The 23,940-nt window shown below is 41.3% G+C and overlaps 1 protein-coding gene across 1 annotated transcript in view; it reads left to right on the top strand.

Moving 5' to 3' along the window:
- Positions 1–23,078, top strand: part of LOC138672582 (interferon-induced GTP-binding protein Mx1-like) — a 41,540-nt gene extending 18,462 nt beyond the window's left edge. Inside the window, exons 4-17 of the mRNA XM_069760711.1 lie at positions 625–733; positions 1,658–1,707; positions 3,399–3,594; positions 5,922–6,059; positions 6,180–6,334; positions 7,626–7,764; positions 9,545–9,743; positions 10,013–10,091; positions 10,750–10,872; positions 11,349–11,490; positions 15,944–16,102; positions 17,359–17,435; positions 21,070–21,282; positions 21,765–23,078. Coding sequence (XP_069616812.1) covers positions 625–733; positions 1,658–1,707; positions 3,399–3,594; positions 5,922–6,059; positions 6,180–6,334; positions 7,626–7,764; positions 9,545–9,743; positions 10,013–10,091; positions 10,750–10,872; positions 11,349–11,490; positions 15,944–16,102; positions 17,359–17,435; positions 21,070–21,282; positions 21,765–21,998 — 2,013 coding nt within the window. The 3' untranslated portion in view covers positions 21,999–23,078. The remainder of the gene's footprint in view (positions 1–624; positions 734–1,657; positions 1,708–3,398; positions 3,595–5,921; positions 6,060–6,179; positions 6,335–7,625; positions 7,765–9,544; positions 9,744–10,012; positions 10,092–10,749; positions 10,873–11,348; positions 11,491–15,943; positions 16,103–17,358; positions 17,436–21,069; positions 21,283–21,764) is intronic.
- Positions 23,079–23,940: the final 862 nt, after the last annotated feature.

The following is a 23,940-nucleotide window of genomic DNA, read 5'->3' as shown; positions in this document are numbered from 1 at the left end:
TTGGGACTGTACCCCAATCACGGCTATGTATCTCCTCTCACAAAATTACAAATGAGAGGAGAGGGAAGGGGATCTGTGGGAGAGCACAGGGCAGACTTTGTCATCTCAGTTGCTGCCTATGCAGAGCACAACAGTCGAAGATAAGTTTGATATCCATCCTCTGTGCTCTGTATAGGCAGCGACTGAGATGACAAATCTTGCTTCATCACATTGAGCACTCTTTTATCTCTCATATTCACTGTTCCACTCTGCAAAAGAACCTTTAGCATTGACTTATTTGCCAAAGCAGCCACTGGCTGTTCTATCCATCTAGTTAAAAGGCTTCTCGGTGGGGATTTATGGCACAAGAAAAAAACAGTAATGGGGGTGAAAGTTTGCACCTCCACAGAATTTGCATCTGTTGCAACTTCCCCTGGCAAAGGAAAACTGCACAGTATGTCTCCATGGTGACAGACTACAATCAGCCCCTGCGTAGTCAGATTCTGTCGTCATGTTCTGTATGTTTCCAATGACAGACTATAGTTCAAGTAGGATCCAAACAGTCACAAAAACCACGTTCTGCCCATATTATGGGACCATATTGTGCTCGTATCATATTTTCTTTTCTTGATTCTTTTTCTGCAGGGATCCTCCGCTCTCCATCCTGCAGATCTTTTTGCAACAATTCCGGCTCATATGCCAGGCTCCCCGGAAAACGTGAACGCAGACGGGAGACAGGCAGCTTTTCATCCAGGTCTGCAGATTGCTATGTCTGATAGTGCAGTCCCTTAGGTTGGGGGCAAGTCAGCAAATTTGGGGCAACACAGGTCAAAGATCACTCTGTGCCGCTGCTCCATCACAGCGTAGTGCCGGTGGCTTGGCATCCCATTGCAGCCCGCAACGCACTGTGACGTCAACAAGGCCGTAAAAAAAAATCCAACCAATTGCAACTTTTTCCTATCTGCTTGTCACGGTCACAGTTCTTTACAAGTTGCAATCTGACCCATTCACCTGCATTACGGTGCGATGTAGCAGCTGCACAGAGAATTCCTTGGCTGCGCAACCGGTGCGATCACCAAAATAGCCGCATAGTCACAGTCTTTTAAGGCGATAACTCACAGGTTGTTGGGGGGTTCGACCACTGGAACTCTCATTGATCTCAAGAACTGGACTCCCAAAAGCCCCTTCTTAAGGAGGCAGTGATCACGCATTACCGTCCCCACTATATCCGCTGTCTATGCGACAACTAAAAAAAGTACTATCCGTAACCGAGCGCTGTCGGCGATCACTGCCAGTCCAATGGAGCTTCAATCCAAAGGTTCTTTTCAGAACCCGGTTCTTGGAATCGTGAGGGTCTCAGGGTCGGACCCCAAGTTAACACCCATCCTAATGTTTAGAATAAACCCTAAAATGATACAAATATTTTATTTCACATGATATTATAGTAATACTCTTTTGTATCGCAGTACATTATGCCATTCACTAATATAGTGACCGCCATCTTAATAAGCTCACGTCCATGGCAAACGCAAATAATGTTCCCACTGTGGAGGGTGCCGGTAAACTTAAAGAAAATGTCTGTATGTACTGAAAAGCCACTGAGATGCTGCAGTCAGAATTGACCGTGGCATCTGTGGGGTTAACATTCTGGGATCTGATTTTCTTTCATATATTCCAGGCTTTGGTTCTCCAGTTTCACCCCAGTACTATCCAGACCAAGATACTACGGTAAGGGCCACTCACATTAGCACTGACATGTCCATTTTCCGCTCGTGTGCCACCATATGGCATGGTTTTCCTCCAGATACTTGTTTGCACTAATTTTTTTTCATTAGGCCACGTTCACACATTCAGTATTTGGTCAGTATTTTACATCAGTATTTGGAAGCCAAAACCAGGAGTGGATGAAGAATACTGAAGTGGTGACGTGTTTCTATTAGACTTTTTATTGTTCCTCTGCTGGTTTTGGCTACAAACACTGATGTAAAATACTGACCAAATACTGAAGGTGTGAACGTGGCCTAACAGATCATCATTAAAGAAAGCAAATGAAGAGTATTAAAGCAAACCTGTCACTTGCCATAAATATATATTTTTTAACCAGTGTGAATGCCGCTGTTCTCCTGAACCCGGCCATGTTTTTCTTTTGTTTGTACTCCTCTCCATTCCAGAGATACGGCTCTTTCTTCCCTGTATATAATCATTTTATCCATCTGGGCGTGATGCTCAAGAAGATGCACACAGAAAAGAAGTGATGATAACGCCCACTTGGCTAAAAAGTAAAAAAATAACATACAGGAAGAGAGGGTCATATCTCAGGAACGGAGAGGCGCAGGAACAAAAGAAAAACATTGCCAGATTCAGGAGAACAGCGGCATTTATATTATATAAAAAAATTATATATTTTTGACAGGTAAGGCTTAAAACCTTAATGAGAATTTATGAGTAATACAGAGGCCATCTACAGGCACTGAACAAGTAGGAAATGTAGAGATATTTTACCTCGGATGAAGGCAGTGATGGCGTCTTATTATTATCTTTATACAGTATATGACCAATGTACAGGAAAGCGGGCCTAAGGGAAAAAGATCATGGACAACACAATAATAATGTATAAATCTTTATTACATTAATCCTTTCCCGAAACCTTGACATTCACATTTAAGTCATAAACAGGGTGTGGGTCTTGCATGAATCGGACTTTATATAAGGTAGGTGCCGACTGTATAATACAGCCAGCACTGGCCTCCCACAGAGATGCCATTAATTTTACACACATTGTGACATCATAGTTATTTGAATGGTTCCTTATTGCCTACCCATCAGCTCCACTTTGACTTGATCTCAAAGTCTCCGTCGCTGCCATCTTGGTACACCCATGAAGCCCAACCCAAAGTATTGCTCTATATAAGTACAAGGGATCAAGCATTCACAAGATCATATCTCTTAGTTGGATTTAAAAGAAATGAAATGTAACAAGAGACAAAGCATTTTTAAAAACATAGAAAGCATAATTATTCAAATCATCCACGTTTTCCCCAATTTTAAGATAAAACAAAAACACTGTGTATAGATTATTGTTAATCTGGAAGGTAAACACATTACAAAGTCGAAATGCCCAAATTGAACGTGTTCTTTTTCTCCTGTGTTGCTGCCTGCTTATGATTGGTCAGCATCAAAGAGGGAGAAGAAAAACACGCCCCCAGTGAAAACTGTGTGATAAAACCCACTTGGACTTAACAAAAGTTAACTTATTAGGTGCCAAATACTTTGACTGCTAATTTCTCTCCAATGGAGAGGCAAAATACAAAAAACTACCGTAAAAAATGTATCTATCTATTTTCTATCTATCTACAGTATTATCTCTCAATCTATTATCTATAATACATTATATAAGCAATCTATTTTTATTTTTTAAGCCTGCGACAGTTGCACTTATGGACAAACAATTCCAAGAGAAGATCCGCCCGTGTATTGACCTCATTGACTCCCTTCGGTCATTTGGGGTGGAGAAGGATCTGGCGTTACCAGCGATTGCCGTCATTGGTGATCAGAGTTCTGGTAAAAGCTCAGTCCTTGAGGCTTTATCTGGAGTCACACTTCCCAGAGGCACCGGTGAGAGATTTTCTATCTGTCTTTGATGGTCTAGAGCAGTGTTCCCCAACTCAGGTCCTCAAGAGACACCAACAGGTCATGTTTTCAGGATTTCCTTAGTATTGCACAGGTGATAATTGCATCACCTGGACTGGCAATAATTCCATCACCTGTGCAATACTAAGGAAATCCTGAAAACATGACCTGTTGGTGGCTCTTCAGGACCGGAGTTGGGGAACACTGGTCTAGAGCAATGAAAAAGTTAATGCCAGCTTCCATGTTGATCATCATCATTAAATAGGTTATTTCTAGCCCATGTGATGGTCTGGGGTAGGGAAATGGTAAATGTCCAGTTCCCTTGTGGTCTGGAGTAATAGAAGTAATAATTCATGGTCAATGGCAGGATTTCTTATTGTTTCAAAGCCAAGTGCCCCCTAATTGAAATACTTTATACCAAAGCTGTGAACATACCCTTAATGGAGGTGATAATGGCAGCTTTGCTGATGGTCTAGAATAATGCTGGGGTAACACCAGCTTCCAGGTGGCCTAGGGCAGTGGAGCGATAAACCAGCTTCCCTGTTGGTTTTGCTTAGCGGAGGATAGCACCAGCTTCACTGGTGGTCTAGGGTACAGGTGGGATTAATGCCACCTTACTGGGGATCTAGGTTAGTGAAGGAGTAACAGAACTTCCAAAGTGGTTTAGGGTAGAAGAGGGGTAACGCCAGCTTTTCTGTTGGTCTAGGGCAATGGTCCCCAACATTTCTGACCTTGAGAACCACACTAAGCTGTGAATGAGGGTCACGAGCCACATCCAGATTCCACCCCCCTCACAGTAATGGTAAACAAAGCCCCCATTACGGATATAATGATTTTCCACAGAACTCACCCTAAAGCAGTATACGGGGTGATTTTGTCGGCTGTCTCCCCAGACTTGCGACGTGCTTTGCAGGAGTTTCAGGCGGATAAACCTGATCGTTGTCCGCCGGAAAGACTGTTTGTTCCGGATAATTGGACCAGTAGAGTCATCTCCGAGGTCCATTCTTCTGCGTTGGCAGGTCATCCTGGAATATTTGGTACTAGAGACTTGGTGGCCAGGTCTTTTTGGTGGCCTTCCTTGTCGAGGGATGTGCGTTCTTTCGTGCAGTCTTGTGGAGTTTGCGCTCGGGCTAAGCCTTGCTGTTCTCGGGCCAGTGGATTGTTGTTACCTTTGCCTATCCCGAAGAGGCCTTGGACGCACATTTCCATGGACTTTATTTCGGATCTCCCTGTCTCTCAAAAAATGTCCGTCATATGGGTTGTGTGTGACCGCTTTTCTAAGATGGTTCATCTGGTACCCTTGCCTAAGTTGCCTTCCTCCTCTGAGTTGGTCCCTCTGTTTTTTCAAAACGTGGTCCGTTTGCATGGCATTCCGGAGAACATCGTTTCTGACAGGGGATCCCAGTTTGTGTCTAGATTTTGGCGGACGTTCTGTGCTAAGATGGGCATTGATTTGTCCTTTTCGTCTGCATTCCATCCTCAGACGAATGGCCAGACGGAACGAACTAATCAGACTTTAGAAACTTATTTAAGGTGTTTTGTTTCTGCTGATCAAGATGACTGGGTTTCCTTTTTGCCGCTTGCCGAGTTTGCCCTTGATAATCGGGCAAGATATACCAAGATCCAGGGGTTCCCACAATGCCCCATTCTGTATTCTCCCTCGAGCACTCTTACAACACCTTCGCATCCAGCTTTAAGCATCTCCTCTGACAGGGAGCATCATCTTGTCTCCAGCGTACCATATCATTAGAATAAACGCCTAAGAACAATATACAGTATTTGCATCCAGATCAGCTCTTCGGTGCAGGTCTACTCACTTCACTATTTTGAGATGTGGTCTTCATACCGGTTTGCTAGACCTGAACTTAATGCACCAAGCAGACAACGTCAAGCCACAATTCATGGGACAGCGAGCCACATGTGGTTCCCAATCTACAGGTTGGGGACCCCTGGTCTAGGGCTTAGGAAAGTTTAATCCCAGCTTTCTAGTGGTGTAGAATATTAGAGGGGTAACATCAACCTTACTGGGGCATCTAGTGTAGCTTCCTGGTGGTTTAGGGTAGTGAAGTAGTAATACCAAATTCCCAGCTGGTTTGGATTAGAACATGGGTAACACCAGTGTCCCTGGTGGTCTAAGGTATAGAAGGGATTAATGACAGGTTCATGGTGGTCTAGGGTAGAGGAGGGACAACACTAGGTTCCCTTTGGACTAGGAAATAAAACAGGAGTAGACACCTCCACATCTTACAAAACAATGGCACGAATCATATTGCTATACCCAATTCATTTATTTTTTATTTTTTCCTCTACAGGTATTGTCACACGTTGTCCGCTTGAGCTTAAGCTGAAAAAATCTGCCACCAACTCCTCGTGGTTTGGAAGAATTATTTATAGAAATACAAAAACACCGATTAACGGACCCTCCGCTGTGGAGGCTGAAGTTCGTAGAGGTAAAGGAAAAAATAATGGTTTGGAGATTTTAGGAACTAAATTTTGGAAGAACTCTGTTAGAGAACTGATATCTTCCTGACACTTGTCTTTCCTATCTTCTTACTTATTTTTCTTCCCAGCACAAGACATTGTAGCCGGCACAGGAAAGGGAATCAGCCAAGATCTCATAACGTTGGAAATCATCTCTCCAAACATCCCAGATCTGACTCTCATTGATCTCCCGGGGATCACAAGGATTGCTTTACCCAATCAACCCCAGGACATCGGAAGACAGGTTTGTCAGAATTTGACTTGCACATGTCAAAAAGAAATGTGAAGTTTTGGAAATTTCAGTTTTATAGTTTTGTTAAATTTTTCCAAAATGTTCAATTTACAACTAATCAATTTGCCACAAATTTAAAATACTCCAAAGTCTACAATTTCCATGATAAGACGTGTGTAACACTCTGAGGTCTCCTAGTACTGTATCCATCCCTGTTTAAGATCTTTAACTCAAATACAGCCTTATTAATGTCAAAGTGACCTTAACATATATGTAAACGGATAGTAACGAACAGCTTGGTCCTCACACACCAATCTTCTTCAATGATGTTACACACACTAACTGTACAGTCTCTTCAGAATTATATAGTTTTCTCTCCCTAACTCTATTGATAAGCTGTGAGCTGTGATGTTTTATCACTATCTAGATTTAACACAACATGGCACAAGGGGGCATTCTTTGCGTCTGGAGGAGAGAAGGTTTTTCCACCAACATAGAAGAGGATTCTTTACTGTTAGGGCAGTGAGAATCTGGAATTGCTTGCCTGAGGAGGTGGTGATGGCGAACTCAGTCGAGGGGTTCAAGAGAGGCCTGGATGTCTTCCTGGAGCAGAACAATATTGTATCATACAATTAGGTTCTGTAGAAGGACGTAGATCTGGGGATTTATTATGATGGAATATAGGCTGAACTGGATGGACAAATGTCTTTTTTCGGCCTTACTAACTATGTTACTATGTTACTATGTTACTATGGCTGCTGAATTCTCTGCCTCTGCTTTTATACAGGCTGTAATAGTTCATTTTGATTGGCTGTGCTATTCCATGTGATATGAAAGCAGTAGGGCATTATGGGAAAGCCCCATACTCAGTTGCACCTGACTATTATGTAAGCCTTGTCTGGTTGATGCAATCAACTGGTGATTTAGGAATGTTTGTTTATGGAAATGCAATGCTACATATTGTAGAAGAATTATATATGGGCCCCACTGCAGAGCTTCAAATTTCCTACACAAAGAGATGAAAGATACTTCCCTATAGCCACCACTAGGAGGAGCTTAACAGCTTACCGCATACACATTCATTATGCAGCATATTGTAGAATCCCCCTAGTGGTGACTGCAGTATGAAAAAGTTTTCACATCTCAATCAGTCACTATGGAGGGTGATATGAAACTCTGCACAAAAAAATACATCTCAGACTGCTATAATAGTAAAATAAATAAAGTGAAATTAATGTACTCATGTTAACGCTAATAACAGTGTGTAGTAGTAAAATGACTTCTTTTATGTACATATTTCCAGATTAAACAGATAATAAGAAACTACATAACTAAACAAGAGACCATTAATCTGGCCGTGGTTCCCTGTAATGTGGATATAGCAACAACAGAAGTTCTAGAAATGGCGCGAGAGGTGGATCCAACCGGAGAGCGAACTATAGGTAATCTAAATAGTGATGGGTCCTTCTGTTACTTTCCTCCAACCATTAGAAGAATGCATCATGGATTCTGTAATTCTTCCAGTAAGATGATGGACATCATGGTGAAAACCTGAAGAACGCTATGACGGACACCGGACAGGTTAATGTCCATCATGTGACAGATTCTCCACCATCATCAATTTTGTTAACTAAAACCTTCCTGAGCTGAGATCTATGGCAGTAAATATTGGAAAAGTATACGCCTGCCATAAGCCTAAACAAAGTCCATCCACTGGTCGTCTGTTGTCCATAAGCAACTATGCTAAAAAATATATATTAAACTGGATAACTTTGTCAGATGCCATTTGTCACCGAAAGGTGAAGGGCAATCAACTCCTTTTTTTTCAGGCAGTCCGTAGTCCATCTTTTCTTGCAGCAGCCTCTCAGGGAATCAGGGAAGGGGAGGAAGGGGATGCAGCTGCAGATTCTTACAGTATTCAGTAGAACACCACTGGGGTAGAGAGGAGGAGGGGCAGCGGAGTGAGATATCTTATTGGCTCAGAGCACTGAGATCACACCAAAAAGTATCCGCCCAGTCATGTACAGAAAAAAAAGCATTTTATTGCAACCAGAAGATCCAAAATCCTCATTAATCAATATTTCTAAAACAACGCATAAGATGAAAAAAAAGAAAAAGGTCACAAGGTTTAAATATTTAGCAAACCTGAAAAACAAGAATGAAATATACTAGGTCTGCAAGGACAGAGGACATAAAAACAGACATTGCAGTAATTATTTTTTTAGACTACGGTATTTGCATTAGGGCTCCTTTAAATGGAAAACCCACATAACTATGTGTCTCCATGGTCACAGACTACAAACAGACTTTGTGTAGTCAGATTTATTCCTCCACTCCACCTGCCCCATCTTCTTGATGACATGCAGGCAGTAGAAGAAGGGACAGTTGGAAGAACGTATGCTTGCAACTATGGAAGTGAACCCTAATCATAGCAGGTTTAAGGAGAACCTCAGCAGATGACCATGCTGCAACCGAATAAAGGAATAAAGGGACAGAGAATAATATCAACACCATACAGTGACCATATGATTACAATTCTTATGTATACATATTAGTCTCTCACAGCTGAGATCCTTCTGATTGGTGTCCACTTTTTCCATGTTTTCCATTCTGACCTTCATGAAGACCTCTCCTAACCATGACTTGTCTGCAGAGCTTGCAACACAGACACATTTGACCTCTCATGTCCCCATCTGTTCCCAACCGACACCTACTACCCATCCCGGTGGAACCCCCAAATTCTGTGCCTGTCGCCCTGCCCCTAGAAATAAAAAAATATTAAAAACTGATAGTCCTCATTGGTTGATAGTCCTTTTAATGGCTAACTGAAAAGTCTGGAAAGATTGCTATCTATTACCATCTTTTCAGCTAGCCATTAGAAGGTATAAACCACTGGGCACTCTCAATTTTTAATATTTTTCTATCTATTTGCTAACCTAACTTTGGTTCCCTGGCCAAGCGCAGGAGATGTAATGCGGTGACATTATTGCAGTGTCTGCGCCAGGATGATGATGTTTTGCGCGGTTTTGCTGTCCTGGGGGGGCAGGCGTAAAGAAAACGGCAGGTTATAGAACAGAGAATGGTGGAACCATCGCCTTTCTTAATTTCCACAATGTACAAGTGGGCAGACGGCGGCCTCCACTCATATTCCCCACTCCGGTTGTCACACCACTGAACACAATATATCAGTAACTTTATATTTGTGCTGTAATTTTCCTACAGGAGTCCTGACTAAACCAGACCTGGTAGACGCAGGTGCTGAAAGTGAAGTTTTACGTGTAGTCCAAAACCGAGTATACAGCCTTAGGAAGGGCTACATGATGGTCAAGTGTCGGGGACAGAGGGAGATACAAGAAAATATCTCTCATGAAAGAGCCGTACAAAATGAGAAGAATTTTTTTGAAACCCATGAACACTTCAGGTAAAGATTATAAGGGTGCAAACGGTCTGGGCAGGAGACCCTAGTTTAAGGAATGAGCCGATTCCAGATATGTTTTTGAGTTGGAGGCAACATGAGGTGTTTGGGACATGTGGTTTGAAAGACGTGGCTGAATCCAAAGGGGATTTGTTAGCCTTCTATCTTGGAACATGATGGGGGTATATTTATATATATATTGGCCGTCCAATGCTTGGATGGGTTGTTGTCTGCATCACACATAGTTTATGAAGGTATCATTGTTTTACTTGTAGCGTTCTTGTGAAGCGGGGACAGGCCACCATACCTAACCTGGCAGAAAGACTCACCAAAGAGCTGGTGTACCATATCTCCGTAAGTATGTAAAGTCGGTTAGTTATTCCCTACACAGACGTACTGTAGAGTCCTCTATTATAGATGTGATCAGTCGAGGTCTTCATTATCAGGGAGCAGGGGTCTGACTCCTGGTACCACCACTGATCACCACCACGTCGGAAGTGGCACAACTCTGGACATCGTGGTACTACAAGTTCTCTCCCACTCTAGTGAATGAAAAGACCTAATTAATTTTGAACCTATAGAAGTTATTGCACCAGATTGTTTAAAAGGGTACATGATGACGCCCTAAGGGGGTTGTCTAAAAAAAAAACAGCTCTTCTAATTACACACTGGTCTGGTGATCAGTTGATTTCTGCTGACAGCGTAATGTATGGATGAACTGACCGTGTTTGCCATATAGCATACTTCTCTTATATTATAGCCTCTCTTTCCATTAATTGAAGGGGAACAAAAGTTGAGCCCTCCCCAAATAAAGTCCTTTTGTTCTAATAGTTTTTTAGTCCAGAATTGGATTCACAATTCTGTTGACTGCCACTGGAAACACGCGGCACACTGTTACTGCAATGATTAATGATCATATATTTTTTGGGGCGATTATGTACACATTTTTGGCTATTTTATGCTTTTTTACCATTCTTTTTCTCTTTTTTGATGTAAACATTTTCTTTTCTAGAAAACATTACCCAATATAGAACACCAGATCAGAAGTAAGCTCCGGGAGGCGGAGGAGCAGCTGAGACAGATCGGCAGAGGCGTCCCGGACACAGACGAGGAGAAGTCTCATTTTCTTATATCAGTAAGTACATAATGGAGGGGAGGCCTGCTTTTTAAAACTTATTTTTCAGTACCTGATTCTGGAAGGAAGGGGGGTCCGACATTCTGGACCCTCATCTGTAATATAGATCAGAAAACAACTTCAATAGCGTCGTGTGTTACACTCCACGGTCAAGCATTACATAGTGAACTCATTGATTTCAGTTGACATGGGGTAATGCTTAATTTTTCCCATGGTGGCGCTGCAGAAAAATTAAATACTATCAGATTCCTCTCTACAGATTACTTTGTATGTATCCCCTTTGGAATAAGCCCCACTGCTCCATTCATTTTATATGTAGCGGAGTATAGCGTTCCATCTCTGCAGTCCCATAGAGGAAGAAGTAGTGTGCGGCCATCACTGCATTCTGATGGCTTTGAAAGTTATAACCTTTCCTGTGGATAGGTGATAACTTTTGAGGTGGCAACATGATTTTATTTTATTTTCTTTTTTGGCAGAAAATCAAAGATTTTGAGGAAGGAATTACGAAAGTAGTAAATGGAGATGAAGAAGGAAACACCGAAGACTTAAAACTTTTCAAAAACTTAAGAAAACTTTTCGACTCTTGGGAAACGACCATTAAGAATTCATGTGCAGTGTGTAAGTATAAAGCTGATCTCCAGCTCACAAGTAAAACAAGTAAAGTCGTTTTTTTTTTTTTTTTAAATTTCCTGTTACTTACATAGAGCTGACAAATCGATTCGCAGTCCCACTCCATCAACCACGGCAGTGGGAGTGGGAGTACCGTTTTTAACATGACGGCATCCATGATGCTCCTGTTGATTGGCGGGGCGTGATGACAATGGTGTCGTGCCAGGCCAGATGATCACGAGAAGAGATAGGATTCACTGAGCCACCACGCTGCCCACATTGGTATTCTAGAGTCGTTGGAAAATTGTGAAAGTTGGAAAAATACTTGCAGACAATTTTGTGACCATCTGACTATGGTTGTAATTGGAGACTTGCATGGGTTGGGTTGTGTTTCTTTATATTTAGGGTGTAGTGGACCTTAGTAGAAGGCCTCATTCAGATGTCAGTTTGTCTCACGTACGAGAAAAATGAACCATTTATTTTGATCAGAGTGTAGTCAGAGTGTGGTCAGAGTGGCATCACTTTTTCTCATACCTGAAAAAAAAAAAAAAAACGTTTCCCCACCTTCTCCTTTCTGACCTATAGAACTGCATTGCCAATTTAGATCTGACCCTCGGATCAAAAGCGGGCGTGTGCGACATCTACATTACATCAGTGCCAGCCCTTCCTGCCCCTGCTTCTGTCGCCAGGCAGCACCGCGCTTTCATTGCGGGTGACTTGGGGCGTCAGTTCTAGTTTTGTGTTCGCTGGGATTTATAGTCCCAGACGTAGAGTTAACCGCTGTGTGTTTTGGGCGAGGCTACAAGCTATAAAATACAATGGGGGAGATTTGTTAAAGTGTCTAAAAGGAATAAATGTCTGTGTTGCCCCTAGCAACCAATCACAGTGCAGCTTTCATTTCATATTCAACTCTTGGAAAATGAAAGCTGCGACTCAATTGGTTGCTATGGGAAGCACAGACAGTCACTAACGATTAGAGATGAGAAAATCCATTTGTAATTAGCACGACATTCGTTATGAATTTCATGAAAAGGTCGGATTAGGTCAGAACCTGAGTTTTTCAGAATTCAATTAGCACGAACCCAGCAAAATTGGTGGCAGGCGAGCCTCCATTTTGTTGTCTTTTGAGGTTTGGGAAGGGGTTATAAAAATATAAAAAACAGACATATGAGGGCTTGTGTTTTGCAGGACGAGTTGGACTTTTGAAAGATATAATTAATTTTACCACATAGTGTACTGGAAAATGGAAAAAAATCCAAGTGCGGTGAAATTATGAAAACCCCCCCCCCCAAAAAAAAATCTGGCATTGTTTTTTGGGGATTGTTTTTATGGCATACATTGCTTGGTAAAAATGACCCGGCAGTATGATTCTCTTCATTAGTACGATTAAAGTAAAATAAAAATTGTGCAGATTTTTTCATTATTTTTATCGGTAAAAAAAAAATCTGAATTTTGAAAAAAAATGTTTTTGATTGTGTCGCCATTTTCCGAGACCCGTAACGTTTACATTTCACTTTCTGTGGAGCTGTGTGAGGGCTTATTTTTTGTGGGGCAAGGGAACATTTTTATTGATATCATTTTGGCATAGATATGACATTTTGATCGCTTGTTACAGCATTTTCTGTGGTGATGAAACCCCAGAACCTGCAATTTTGGGATTTTGGATTTTTTTTTTTCTACTAACGGTGTTTACCGATAGGGTTAATTATTTTTATATTTTGATAGATCAGACTGTTACAGACGCGGAGATATCACATACATGTATTTTTTATTTTCTTTAATTTTAGTGGGGGGAAAAGGAGGGTGACTTAAACTTTTTTTTTTGTAAACTTTATTTATTAATCCCCTTAGGGGTCTTTAACCGTCCGTTGTCTGATCGCTTGTACTATATACAGTAATATCACAGTATTGCTGCATATAGTAAAATTCACCATCTCCATTGAAGCCCGGCCACAGGCTCAGTTTCAAGGGAGCGACATAACAAGCGCGGAGGTCTTCAACGGACTCCTTGCTGTCAAAGCAACCCATCAGTAGCCCGCGATCACATCATGGGCACGCCCCGATGCTGGTGTGCTGTTAATGCCATTGCCAGAGATTGACAGCAGCATTTAATTGGTCAACACTCCACGCCACTCTTGGCCATTAGCGGATAGTGATGAGCGAGCATTCTCGCCACTTGAGTGACATTGGGGTGCTCGGGGTACACCTCAAATAACATGGGTGCTCAAGCGCCATGCTTGAGTCGCTAGGGATTGACTCCCATACACGCTAATGCTGTAGCCAACATAGCTACGGCATTACCATGTTTGTCAGGCAATACCCGCATGTTTATTGGCTGTCTAACTGCCTCAAAACATGCGGGGCGGGGACTTGAGCATTGCAGTTGAGCCCCCGCGATACTCCCTGTATACCTAAGCACCCCACCGTCACTCGAATAGTGAGCACGCTCGCTCATCACTGCACACAGACATTACCTGCCAAGTATAGGGCACGCTTACACCCCGACGCCCGCTCCAAACACCCGCTACCTCCTTGTCTACAGGTATAGAGGATGTTGGTAAAGGGTTAAACACAGGGCTATCCCTAAATTGCCAACACTACCCTATTCTGCACAGAATCCCAAAACAGATGTCTGTATATGGGTGCGTTTTCTTTTCGAAGTAGATATTGGTTTGGCTACTATCGTTAGTCATGTGGCAATTAGATATCAACTCATAGACTAGGTGACATTAGAGAGATAGTTTAGTTTTTTCTGGAAGTAAGATAATTTGCATACCTTTTTACCCAGGGTGCATTGCCTGGCCCTCGTAGGACGTCTTCATGTCATGTAGATCTCTGAGTAACAGTATCCTGCAAAAGCTGAATTAAGTAAAGTACGCTCTGCAGGACTGTCCTAGTTAGATTATTCTAAGTCAATATATAAAATACAGATCCTGACTTAGACCTGGCAAATATAGATACGTAAGTATTGACCACATTCTGTTAATAACACATACTTATTCAGTATGTTATATAACATAAAATGACTTTGATTAGGGAACACGTTAGGCCGCTCTGAACAAATGTGTTTTGAGCAAGCGCCTAAAACTATGCAAATTGTGGATGGTCCTAATATCTTGGGGTAGAGCATTCCAGAGGATTGGGGCAGCACGGGAGAAGTCTTGGATTCGGGAGTGGGAGGTACGGATTAGGGCAGAGGTTAGTCAAAAGTCGTGTACAGAGCGCAGCGATCGGCTAGGCCAATAGACAAAAATGAGGGAGGAGATGTAAGGGGGTGCTGCACTATGGAAAGCATTGTGGGTGAGAACTAGTACTTTGAATTGGATCGTATAATGAATGGGCATCCAGTGTAATGACTGGTGAAGAGCGGACGCGTCCGAGTGCCGATTAGCCAGATGGACAACCCTGGCTGCTGCATTAAGGATAGACTGGAGAGGGGAAAATCAAGTGAGGGGGAGGCCAAATAATAGAGCATTACAGTAATCCAGGCGGGAGTGGATCAGGGCGACAGTGAGGGTTTTTGTTGTTTCCATGGTGATAAAAGGGCGGATTCTAGAGATGTTCTTTAGGTGTAAGCGGCACGAGCGGGCAAGAGATTGTATGTGGGAGGTGAAGGAGAGATCGGAGTCAATCGTAACACCCAGACAGCGCGCTTGCTGCCGGGGTGTTATTATGGTGCCACCCACGGAGAGGGAAATGTCAGATTTAGGGAGGTTAGTAGATGGCGGGAGCAGAAGAAGTTCAGTTTTGGAGAGCTTGAGTTTCAGATAGAGAGCAGACATGATGTTGGAGACTGCGGACAGTCAGTGGGGTTCTGTAGTACAGCGAGGGTAAGGTCAGGGGATGACGTGTATAGTTGTGTGTCATCGGCATAAAGATGGTACTGAAAGCCAAATCTGCTGATGGTCTGTCCAATTGGGGCCGTGTAGAGGTAGAAGAGAAGGGGGCCAAGGACTGAGCCCTGAGGTACCCCAACAGTGAGATGAAGAGGAGATCAAGTGGAGCCAACAAACGATACACTTAAGGAGCGGTCAGAAAGATAGGAGGAGAACCAGGAGAGAGCAGTGTCCTTAATGCCTAGTGACTGGAGCCTAGAGAGCAGGAGAGTGTGGTCAACAGTGTCGAAAGCTGCAGAAAGGTCGGGAAGAATGAGCAGAGAGTGGTCACCGTTACATTTTGCTGTTCAGAAGGTCTTTGGTCACCTTGATGAGTGCAGTTTCTGTCGAATGTAGGGGGTGGAAACCGGACTGTGAAGGGTCTTGGAGGGAGAGAGTGGAGAGGTAATGAGTAAGGCGGGAGTAGACTAGGCTCTCCCAAGAGTTTAGAGATAAAGGGGAGATTGGGGATTGGTCTGTAGTTGTTTGTGCAGGTTTGGTCGAGAGCGGGTTTCTTTAATAATGGAGAATGGAAAAAATACAGTATACCTATTGCTTCAGTATAACACGGAGTCTTCACATTGCAGTTGTCAATGAGATGAGACAAGAAAGGGACGTGTATGAGAATCAGTATCGAGGCCGCGAGCTCATCGGATTCATCAACTACAATAAATTTGAGAACATTATGAGGAAACATATTGTGATGTTTCAGGTTCCGGCTCTAAATCTGCTGCACGACGTCACTGGTAAGATGAATCTGTGATGGAAATTACACCTGAGAATATTACACTTATGAACTAAGGAAGGAACGTGGTGAAAGTCCTGGATGCAAAATGTCCTCCTATCGTTTTGTGTATACAGCTCCTTTGCACACCTAAGAGTAATAGTAATGAGGATGCCGCTAACATGTGGACAGTGATTCTTCTTCTGTTGGTGGTCTCCAATAGCATTAATCGAAATCTCCAACACGGCCCCCAACAATAACGGGTCTTCAATATTATTAGTATTGTCACATAGGCCAAAGGATACTTTTTGGACCCCTAAGCTCCATGTCCCAGGAACGACTGCAACCCCAAGGCTCCATCCTCCAATTCTGATCTGTCAACTTCTTACAGGGTTTTCCCGACTATATTTTCAACAAAGAAAAAAAAATTCCACGATGTAAAAATGCTTAAAGAGTAACTGTCGTTTTAATTTTTATTTCATAAATCAACAGAACTCATTAAAATAAGAAACACTGTAATAGATCTTATCAGAAAAATCCACTTTTTTCTCCTCCTGGACTGATATTTCAGTTCACATGTGAATTCTATAAATTCTGTATTCAATGAAAACAGATTTTCACATTACTGAGATAGGAGATGACAGTTGGTGCTTATAAAGTTCTATGGAGAGTTGATCCTTTATGAGCACCAACTGTCATTTCCTATCCCAGCAATAAGAAAATTCACTGAAGACAGATTTTACCTGTGAAATGAGAATTTTGATAATGAAAGATCGGTCCAGAAGGAGAAAGAAGCAGATTTCTCTAATAGGATATACTGTATTACAAAGTTTCTTATTTTCATGCGTCTTATTGACTTATGGAAAAAAATTTAAAAGACAGTTGATCTTTAAATAAGGCACCATAATACCTTATTTTTTTCATATTTTGATGCTTCCTCCAGGCTAAAAGGGTGGCACGTCCGAAAGGTAATACTTTTTTTTTCTATCTTTTTTTTTACATGAACAAGGATGGGAAAAAAACTTTTAATGAATAGTAGAATACCTTTTTAATTAAATATGTCATTTTCTTTGCTTCGGTGTTCAGCTTTGAACAAAAGCCAAAAACACTGTGTTGCAACATATCTATGATTTCTGCATTTGCTACAAAGTAAAAAACAAAATCTAGCTGAGCAAATTCAACGCTTTAGCATTTGGATGGAAAGTGAAAAAAAACGTTTCTGATTTGAAAATGGAGTGCACAGTTTTCAAGTGATAAATATCCGTTTTATTGTTCTAGAACTCATCCAGAAATGTTTTAAAGACGTAGCTTCTACACGTTTTGCTCAGTTCGAGAATCTTTCCTACGCTGCCACGGTAAGGTCTATCGAAATTGTATTGTCCACCTTAAAAAAAATATATCTTTTTGCATCTAATTTTACTGACTTCTGAGATAAAGAAGTTTTCTGGGCTGAATGTAAATGTTTGCAATCATTTTATGTGACTGCAAAATGCTGAATCCTAAGGCCGGCTTCACACTTGCGAGTTTTACGGACGTAAGAGCGCAGAAACTACGTCCGTAAAACTCGCAAAAAATACGGCACAATGATTCTCTATGCCCCTGCTCCTATCTGCCGTATTTTACTGATCAGTATTATACGGCTTTCTACGGCCGTACAAAATGGCAGCATGCTGCGTTTGTCACCGTACTGCGCAAGAAATACGCCAATGAAAGTCTATGGAAGCGTGAAAAATACGGATTACACACGGACAAGCAGTGTGACTTGCGAGAAATACGCAGCGGTGTTAGAGAGAAAAGCCGGTAATTCAGTGCGGTGTACAGTAAAATCACACTGACAGCTTACAGTAGAATAGGTATAATAAATGTGTACAGATAGAATAGGTATATATATATAAATATATATATATATATATATATATATGTCAGTAGACACATATATGTATATATATTAATATTTTTTCCAGCGCTATACAGCTTGAAAGCCGGTAATTCAATTACCGGCTTTTTCTTTCTCCTTCCTAAAACCCGACATGATATGAGACATGATTACATACAGTAAACCATGTCTTCTCTACATTTTTTTTGCAGATTCCACACTACTAATGTTAGTAGTGTGTATCTGCAAAATTTGGCCGTTATATCTACTAAATTAAAGGGTTAAATGGCGGAAAAAATTGGTGTGGGCTCCCGCACAATTTTCTCCGCCAGAGTAGTAAAGCCAGTGACTGAGGGCAGATATTAATAGCCTGGAGAGGGTCCACGGTTATTGGCCCCCCCCCCCTGGCTAAAAACATCTGCCCCCAGCCACCCCAGAAAAGGCACATCTGGAAGATGCGCCTATTCTGGCACTTGGCCACTCTCTTCTCATTCCCGTGTAGCGGTGGGATATGGGGTAATGAAGGATTAATGCCACCTTGCTATTGTAAGGTGACATTAAGCCTAATTAATAATGGAGAGGCGTCAATTATGACACCTATCCATTATTAATCCAATTGAATTAAAGGGTTAAAAAAAAACACACACACATTATTAAAAATTATTTTAATGAAATAAAAACAAAGGTTGTTGTAATATTTTATTTAACGCCCAATCCAAGCACTGAAGACCCTCGTTCTGTAAAAGAAAAAACATAATAAACCAACAATATACTTACCTTCCGCAGATCTGTAAAGTCCAACGATGTAAATCCTTCTGAAGGGGTTAAAACATTTTGCAGCAAGGAGTTCCGCTAATGCAGGCTGCTCCTTGCTGCAAAACCCCAAGGAATGAAGCTAAATATAGGTCAATGATCTATATTTAGCTTCATTTGCGGTGAGGTGCCCTCTGCTGGCTGTTCATAGATCGTGGGAACTTTCCTAGAAAGCCTGGGAGCTTTCTAGGAAAGTTCCCACGATCTAGGAACAGCCAGCAGAGGGCGCCTCACCGCAAATGAAGCTAAATATAGGTCATTGACCTACTTTACCTTCATTTTCCGGGGTTTTTGCAGCCATGAGCATCATTGCATTAGCAAAGCTCGTGGCTGCAAAATATTTTAACCCCTTCAGATGGATTTACATCGTTGGACGTTACAGATCTGCGGAGGGTAAGGATATTGTTGGTTTATTTTAATATTAAAATACTCAAACAACCATTGTTTTTATTTCATTAAAATAATTTTAAATAATGTGTTTGTGTTTTATTTAACCCTTTACTACAATTGGATTAATAATGGATAAGTGTCATAATTGACGCCTCTCCATTATTAATTAGGCTTAATGTCACCTTACAATAGCAAGGTGGCATTAACCCTTCATTACCCCATATCCCACCGCTACACGGGAATGGGAAGAGAGTGGCCAAGTGCCAGAATAGGCGCATCTTCCAGATGTGCCTTTTCTGGGGTGGCTGGGGGCAGGTGTTTTTAGCCAGGGGGGGGGGGGCAATAACCGTGGACCCTCTCCAGGCTATTAATATCTGCCCTCAGTCACTGGCTTTACTACTCTGGCGGAGAAAATTGTGCGGGAGCCCACGCCAATTTTTCCCGCCATTTAACCCTTTAATTTAGTAGATAGAACGGCCAAATTTTGCAGATACACACTACTGACATTAGTAGTGTGAAATCTGCAAAAAAAAAGGAGAGAAGACATGGTTTACTATATGTAAACCAGGTCTCATATCATGTCGGGTTTTAGGAAGGAGAAAGAAAAAGCCGGTAATTGAATTACCGGCTTTCAAGCTGTATAGCGCTGGAAAAAATATTAATATATATACATATATGTGTCTACTGATATATATATATATAGACAGTATATATATATTTTTTTTCTTTTTGGGACACATGGATCACTTCTATAGCGGTATGTTGGTTTTGAAAGCCTGCGAGAAAACCACGCAGTACGGATGCCATACGGATTACATACGGAGGATGCCATGCGCAAAAAACGCTGACACACCCTGCCTACGGAGGAGCTACGGACCACTATTTTCAGGACTTTTCAGCGTATTACGGCCGTAATATACGGACCGTATTTTCATACGCTGAGTGTGAAGCCGGCCTAATAGTGTGCAATATGCACACTGTCAGGGTTCCCCTTTATTGCTGGCTCAATGGTTTGTCATGTAACTTCCTTTATGTGGGACGCATACCTGCGGTCATGTGTCGACAAGCTACTTTTCCTGTTTCACTCAATGTTCTGGGACGAGTGGATGAGCAGGTATTCCCAGATCCATTAATTGCTCCTCGTAGGACATACTTTGCAGTCCGCTCACCATCCTGGTAGCTCTTTTCTGAGCTTGCTCCAGTTGTTAATGTTTTTTTAAAATGTGGTGCCCAGAACTGGACACAGTATTCCAGATGAGGCCTGACTAAGGAGGAGTAGAGGGGATAATATTTCACAGGATCTAGATTCTATGTTTTTCTTAATACATCCTAGAACTGTGTTTGCCTTTTTTGCTGCTGCATCACACTGGTGACTCATGTGCAGTCTGTGATCTATTAGTATACTCAGGTCTTTTTTCTCACATGCTGTTGCTTAGTTCTATTCCTCCCATTCTGTATATGTAATTTTCATTTTCCCTGCCAGATGTAGAAACTTGCATTTCTCCGTTAAATACTATTCTATTAGTCGCTGCCCATTATCGAAGCTTGTCTAGAATCTTCTGAATCCTTTCTCTGTCTTGTCTAGTGTTAGCTATCCCTCCTAGCTTTGCATCGTCTGAATATTTGTTCAGATTGCTTCAGTTCCCTCATCTAGATCATCTATAAAAATGTTGAACAACACTGTGGCCAGGACAGATCTTTGTGGTAACACTCTTCCAATTGGATGTATAACAATTTATTACCACTCTGAGTACTATCACTGAGCCAGTTATGAATCCTCCTAACCGCAGCCTTGTCAATCTCATACTTGGCCATTTTTTCAATAAGGATAATATTAGATATGCTCAGATTCTTCATCTCTTATTTCCACTTATCTTTCATATTTGCACTCTTTTCTTCCGTGTTCCAAGGATAAAATTGAAGATATTTCTCACAAGCAGAAAAAAGACGCTGAGGCGACAATCGCGTTACAATTCAAAATGGAGAAAATCATTCATTGTCAGGACACTCTGTACTGTGAGGCGTTGTCAGCTATAAAATCTACAGAGAGAAATCATGCTCTACATGACCAGAGGCAGCTGTCAATGAACGAACTGTCCAGTCATTTGGAAGCTTATTTTCAGGTGAGTCACTAATTTACGGGATTGTAGAGCACAAAATATCTACAAATATCAGTGCAGACGCAGAACTCACAGGTCATCTCTGAGAAAGGTTTAAAGAGGGAAAATCTATTTTTCTTTTGTGGAACTGCCATGGGGTTTTCGCCTTCCCCTGGATCCTCATATTAAGTGGATCTATGTGTTGGATCCATTATAGGATCTGGATCCACATGTCAGATTATAGGTTCAACTTGATTAATTTGTCTACCCTCAACCTTAAAAACTATGGAAAAACTAAAAAACTATGAAAGAAGAGATGGCACAGAACTAAGGTAGGTTCAGAGTGGTGAGGTGGGACAGGTAAGGCCCGTGTGAGTATAATTTTTATTTTAACTCATCAGCCCTCAATAACCGAGCTGTCATTTTGCTGGCTTCATCCAAAACAAAATCAAAGGACGAGTCCAAATTTTTTTGTGTGTAATTTTTGGCCTTTCTTCCTCTTCCAGAACACCACCACTCGTTTGGCTAATCAGGTCCCTCTGATTATTCAGCATTACATCCTATATGAGTTCAGGGAGAAATTACAATATGAAATGATCCGTCTGCTGGAAGAACGAAACAAGACCGACCTCCTGGATGAACGGGACGGACTGTCCGGAGACAGACAGAAGCTCAAGGATCAGATTCAACGGCTCAACATGGCTCGGGAGCGTTTACAAAGATTTTCAAGTAGTAATTAAAAAACAAATTTTTTTAGAACTTGTTCCTGGGCACTATTTTATGTGAAGATTTTTATCATAATTATGTGAGTTAAAAGGGGAAATCCGTTCTTATTTTTCAGCAAGAAAAAATGTCCCGGTGTGGTCTGAATATAAGAAAAAATAACTATTTTCATCACTTATCACTTAATATCACTTATTGATCCATGGCTTCATTGTGATGCTCCAGTCAAGTGCCAATTTCAGTCCATTCTTCCCTGCTGTTGTCTTCGGTCTGGGGAGACCGATTTTGAACTTTGGTATTTTTTGGGGTGTTTAAGATGCGGTTTTGAAACTTGTGGTTGATTGACTTAAATGAGGATGGCTCGGTCGGCCACGGGTTTCAGAGCCGCATCTTGAATATTTTAAAGAATATTGAAGTTCAAGGTCGGTCATTTTTGACCGAAGACAACAGCAGGGTTAAAAGAAGGGTGGCAACCCGTCCAACTTTTTGAAGAATGATTGCTCGAAAAGCTTATGAGGCCGTTGTGCTCTTAACCTGTCCCTTGGGGGTAATTTATCATCCCCTTAATACAAGTTTTTTGCAGAAGCCCTATTTATTAATAAACATTTTACGGCTTTTTTCAGTTTTGCACTAGCTTGATTAAATGCCGCGGTTTAATGGCGGTCAATCAGATGACACATTTACTATGGCTTACCCCACAAAATTAGTCTAAATTATAGCTTGTTTTCATTTTATCTTACATGTACAACCCAAATATGTAAGAAGTTTATTAAGAGCTGTGCATTAAATTTGTCATCTGTCACTCCAATGCTTGTTTTTTACTGACGTATGTTCTCCTTATTTTCTTACTTATTTTTCTTACACATCGCTGTATCACGTTATCCAGGAAACTGAATTAAGGAAAGGTCATTGCTTCCCTGATGATTTCAAAAATTCTTCTGACTGAATACAGAGTTACTTACACAAATAATATACAAATTGTTGCAAAAATTGCTAATATGTCATTCACAGAAAACATATGCACGCTATTATACTACTGAAATATTGTTGTATATTACCAAGGTTGTAACTGATTAAACACTACACCTCCACTCCGATTTTGGTATTTGTTTATTTGCTTCCTAAATGCAAAAGTTAAAAAAAATCTTTCTAAACAGTCTTCATAACAAAATGTTCTACTACTGTGCTGCTGAAGAGTGTGTAAGTCCTTTATCTAGCCGAGTGATCTGCAAGAATGTTACAAATTCACCAGAACTGCTGCTGCTCTTCTCCCTTCTCTCAGTGTTAGAAATAGCAGAAGGGAGATGAAGGGGAGAAAGCATGTACAGCTACAGGGAGGGGAGAGAAAAAGGTTGGTGAAAAGCACATAAAGAGGAAATAAGTGCATGATAGAGGTTGTGCTGATATATGAGCTAATGAAGATGGTAGCCCGCTGGATATATAGAAAGCTTACATCCAGCCTACAGCTCCGGCAAAAATTAAGAGACCACTGCAAAATATTCAGTTTCTCTGATTTTTCTCTTTATAGGTGTATTTTTGAGTAAAATGTACATTCTTGTTTTATTCTATAAACTACTGACAACATGTCTCCGAAATTCAAAGCTACAAATTTTGTATTTATTTGCAGCAAATGAGAAATCGTCAAAATAATTAAAAAAGAAGCAGTGCTCTCAGACCTCAAATAATGCACAGATAACATACAAGTTCTTATTCATTCAGAAACAACAATACTCATGTTTTAACTCAGGAAGAGTTCAGAAATCAATATTTTGTGGAATGACCATGATTGTTAATCACAGCTTTCGTGCGTCTTGGCATGTTTTCCACCAGTGTCACACTGCTTTGGGTGACCTTATGACACTCCTGGTACAAAAATGTAAGCCGTTCTTCTTTGTGTGATGTCTTGTGACTATCCATCATCCTCTTGATTACATTCCAGAGGTTTTCAGTGAGGTTCAG

This window comes from Ranitomeya imitator, chromosome 3, assembly GCF_032444005.1.
Source record: "Ranitomeya imitator isolate aRanImi1 chromosome 3, aRanImi1.pri, whole genome shotgun sequence".
Classification (NCBI taxonomy): domain Eukaryota; kingdom Metazoa; phylum Chordata; class Amphibia; order Anura; family Dendrobatidae; genus Ranitomeya; species Ranitomeya imitator.
Note: the sequence above shows the minus strand (reverse complement) of the source record. Positions and strands in the feature narration are given on the sequence as shown.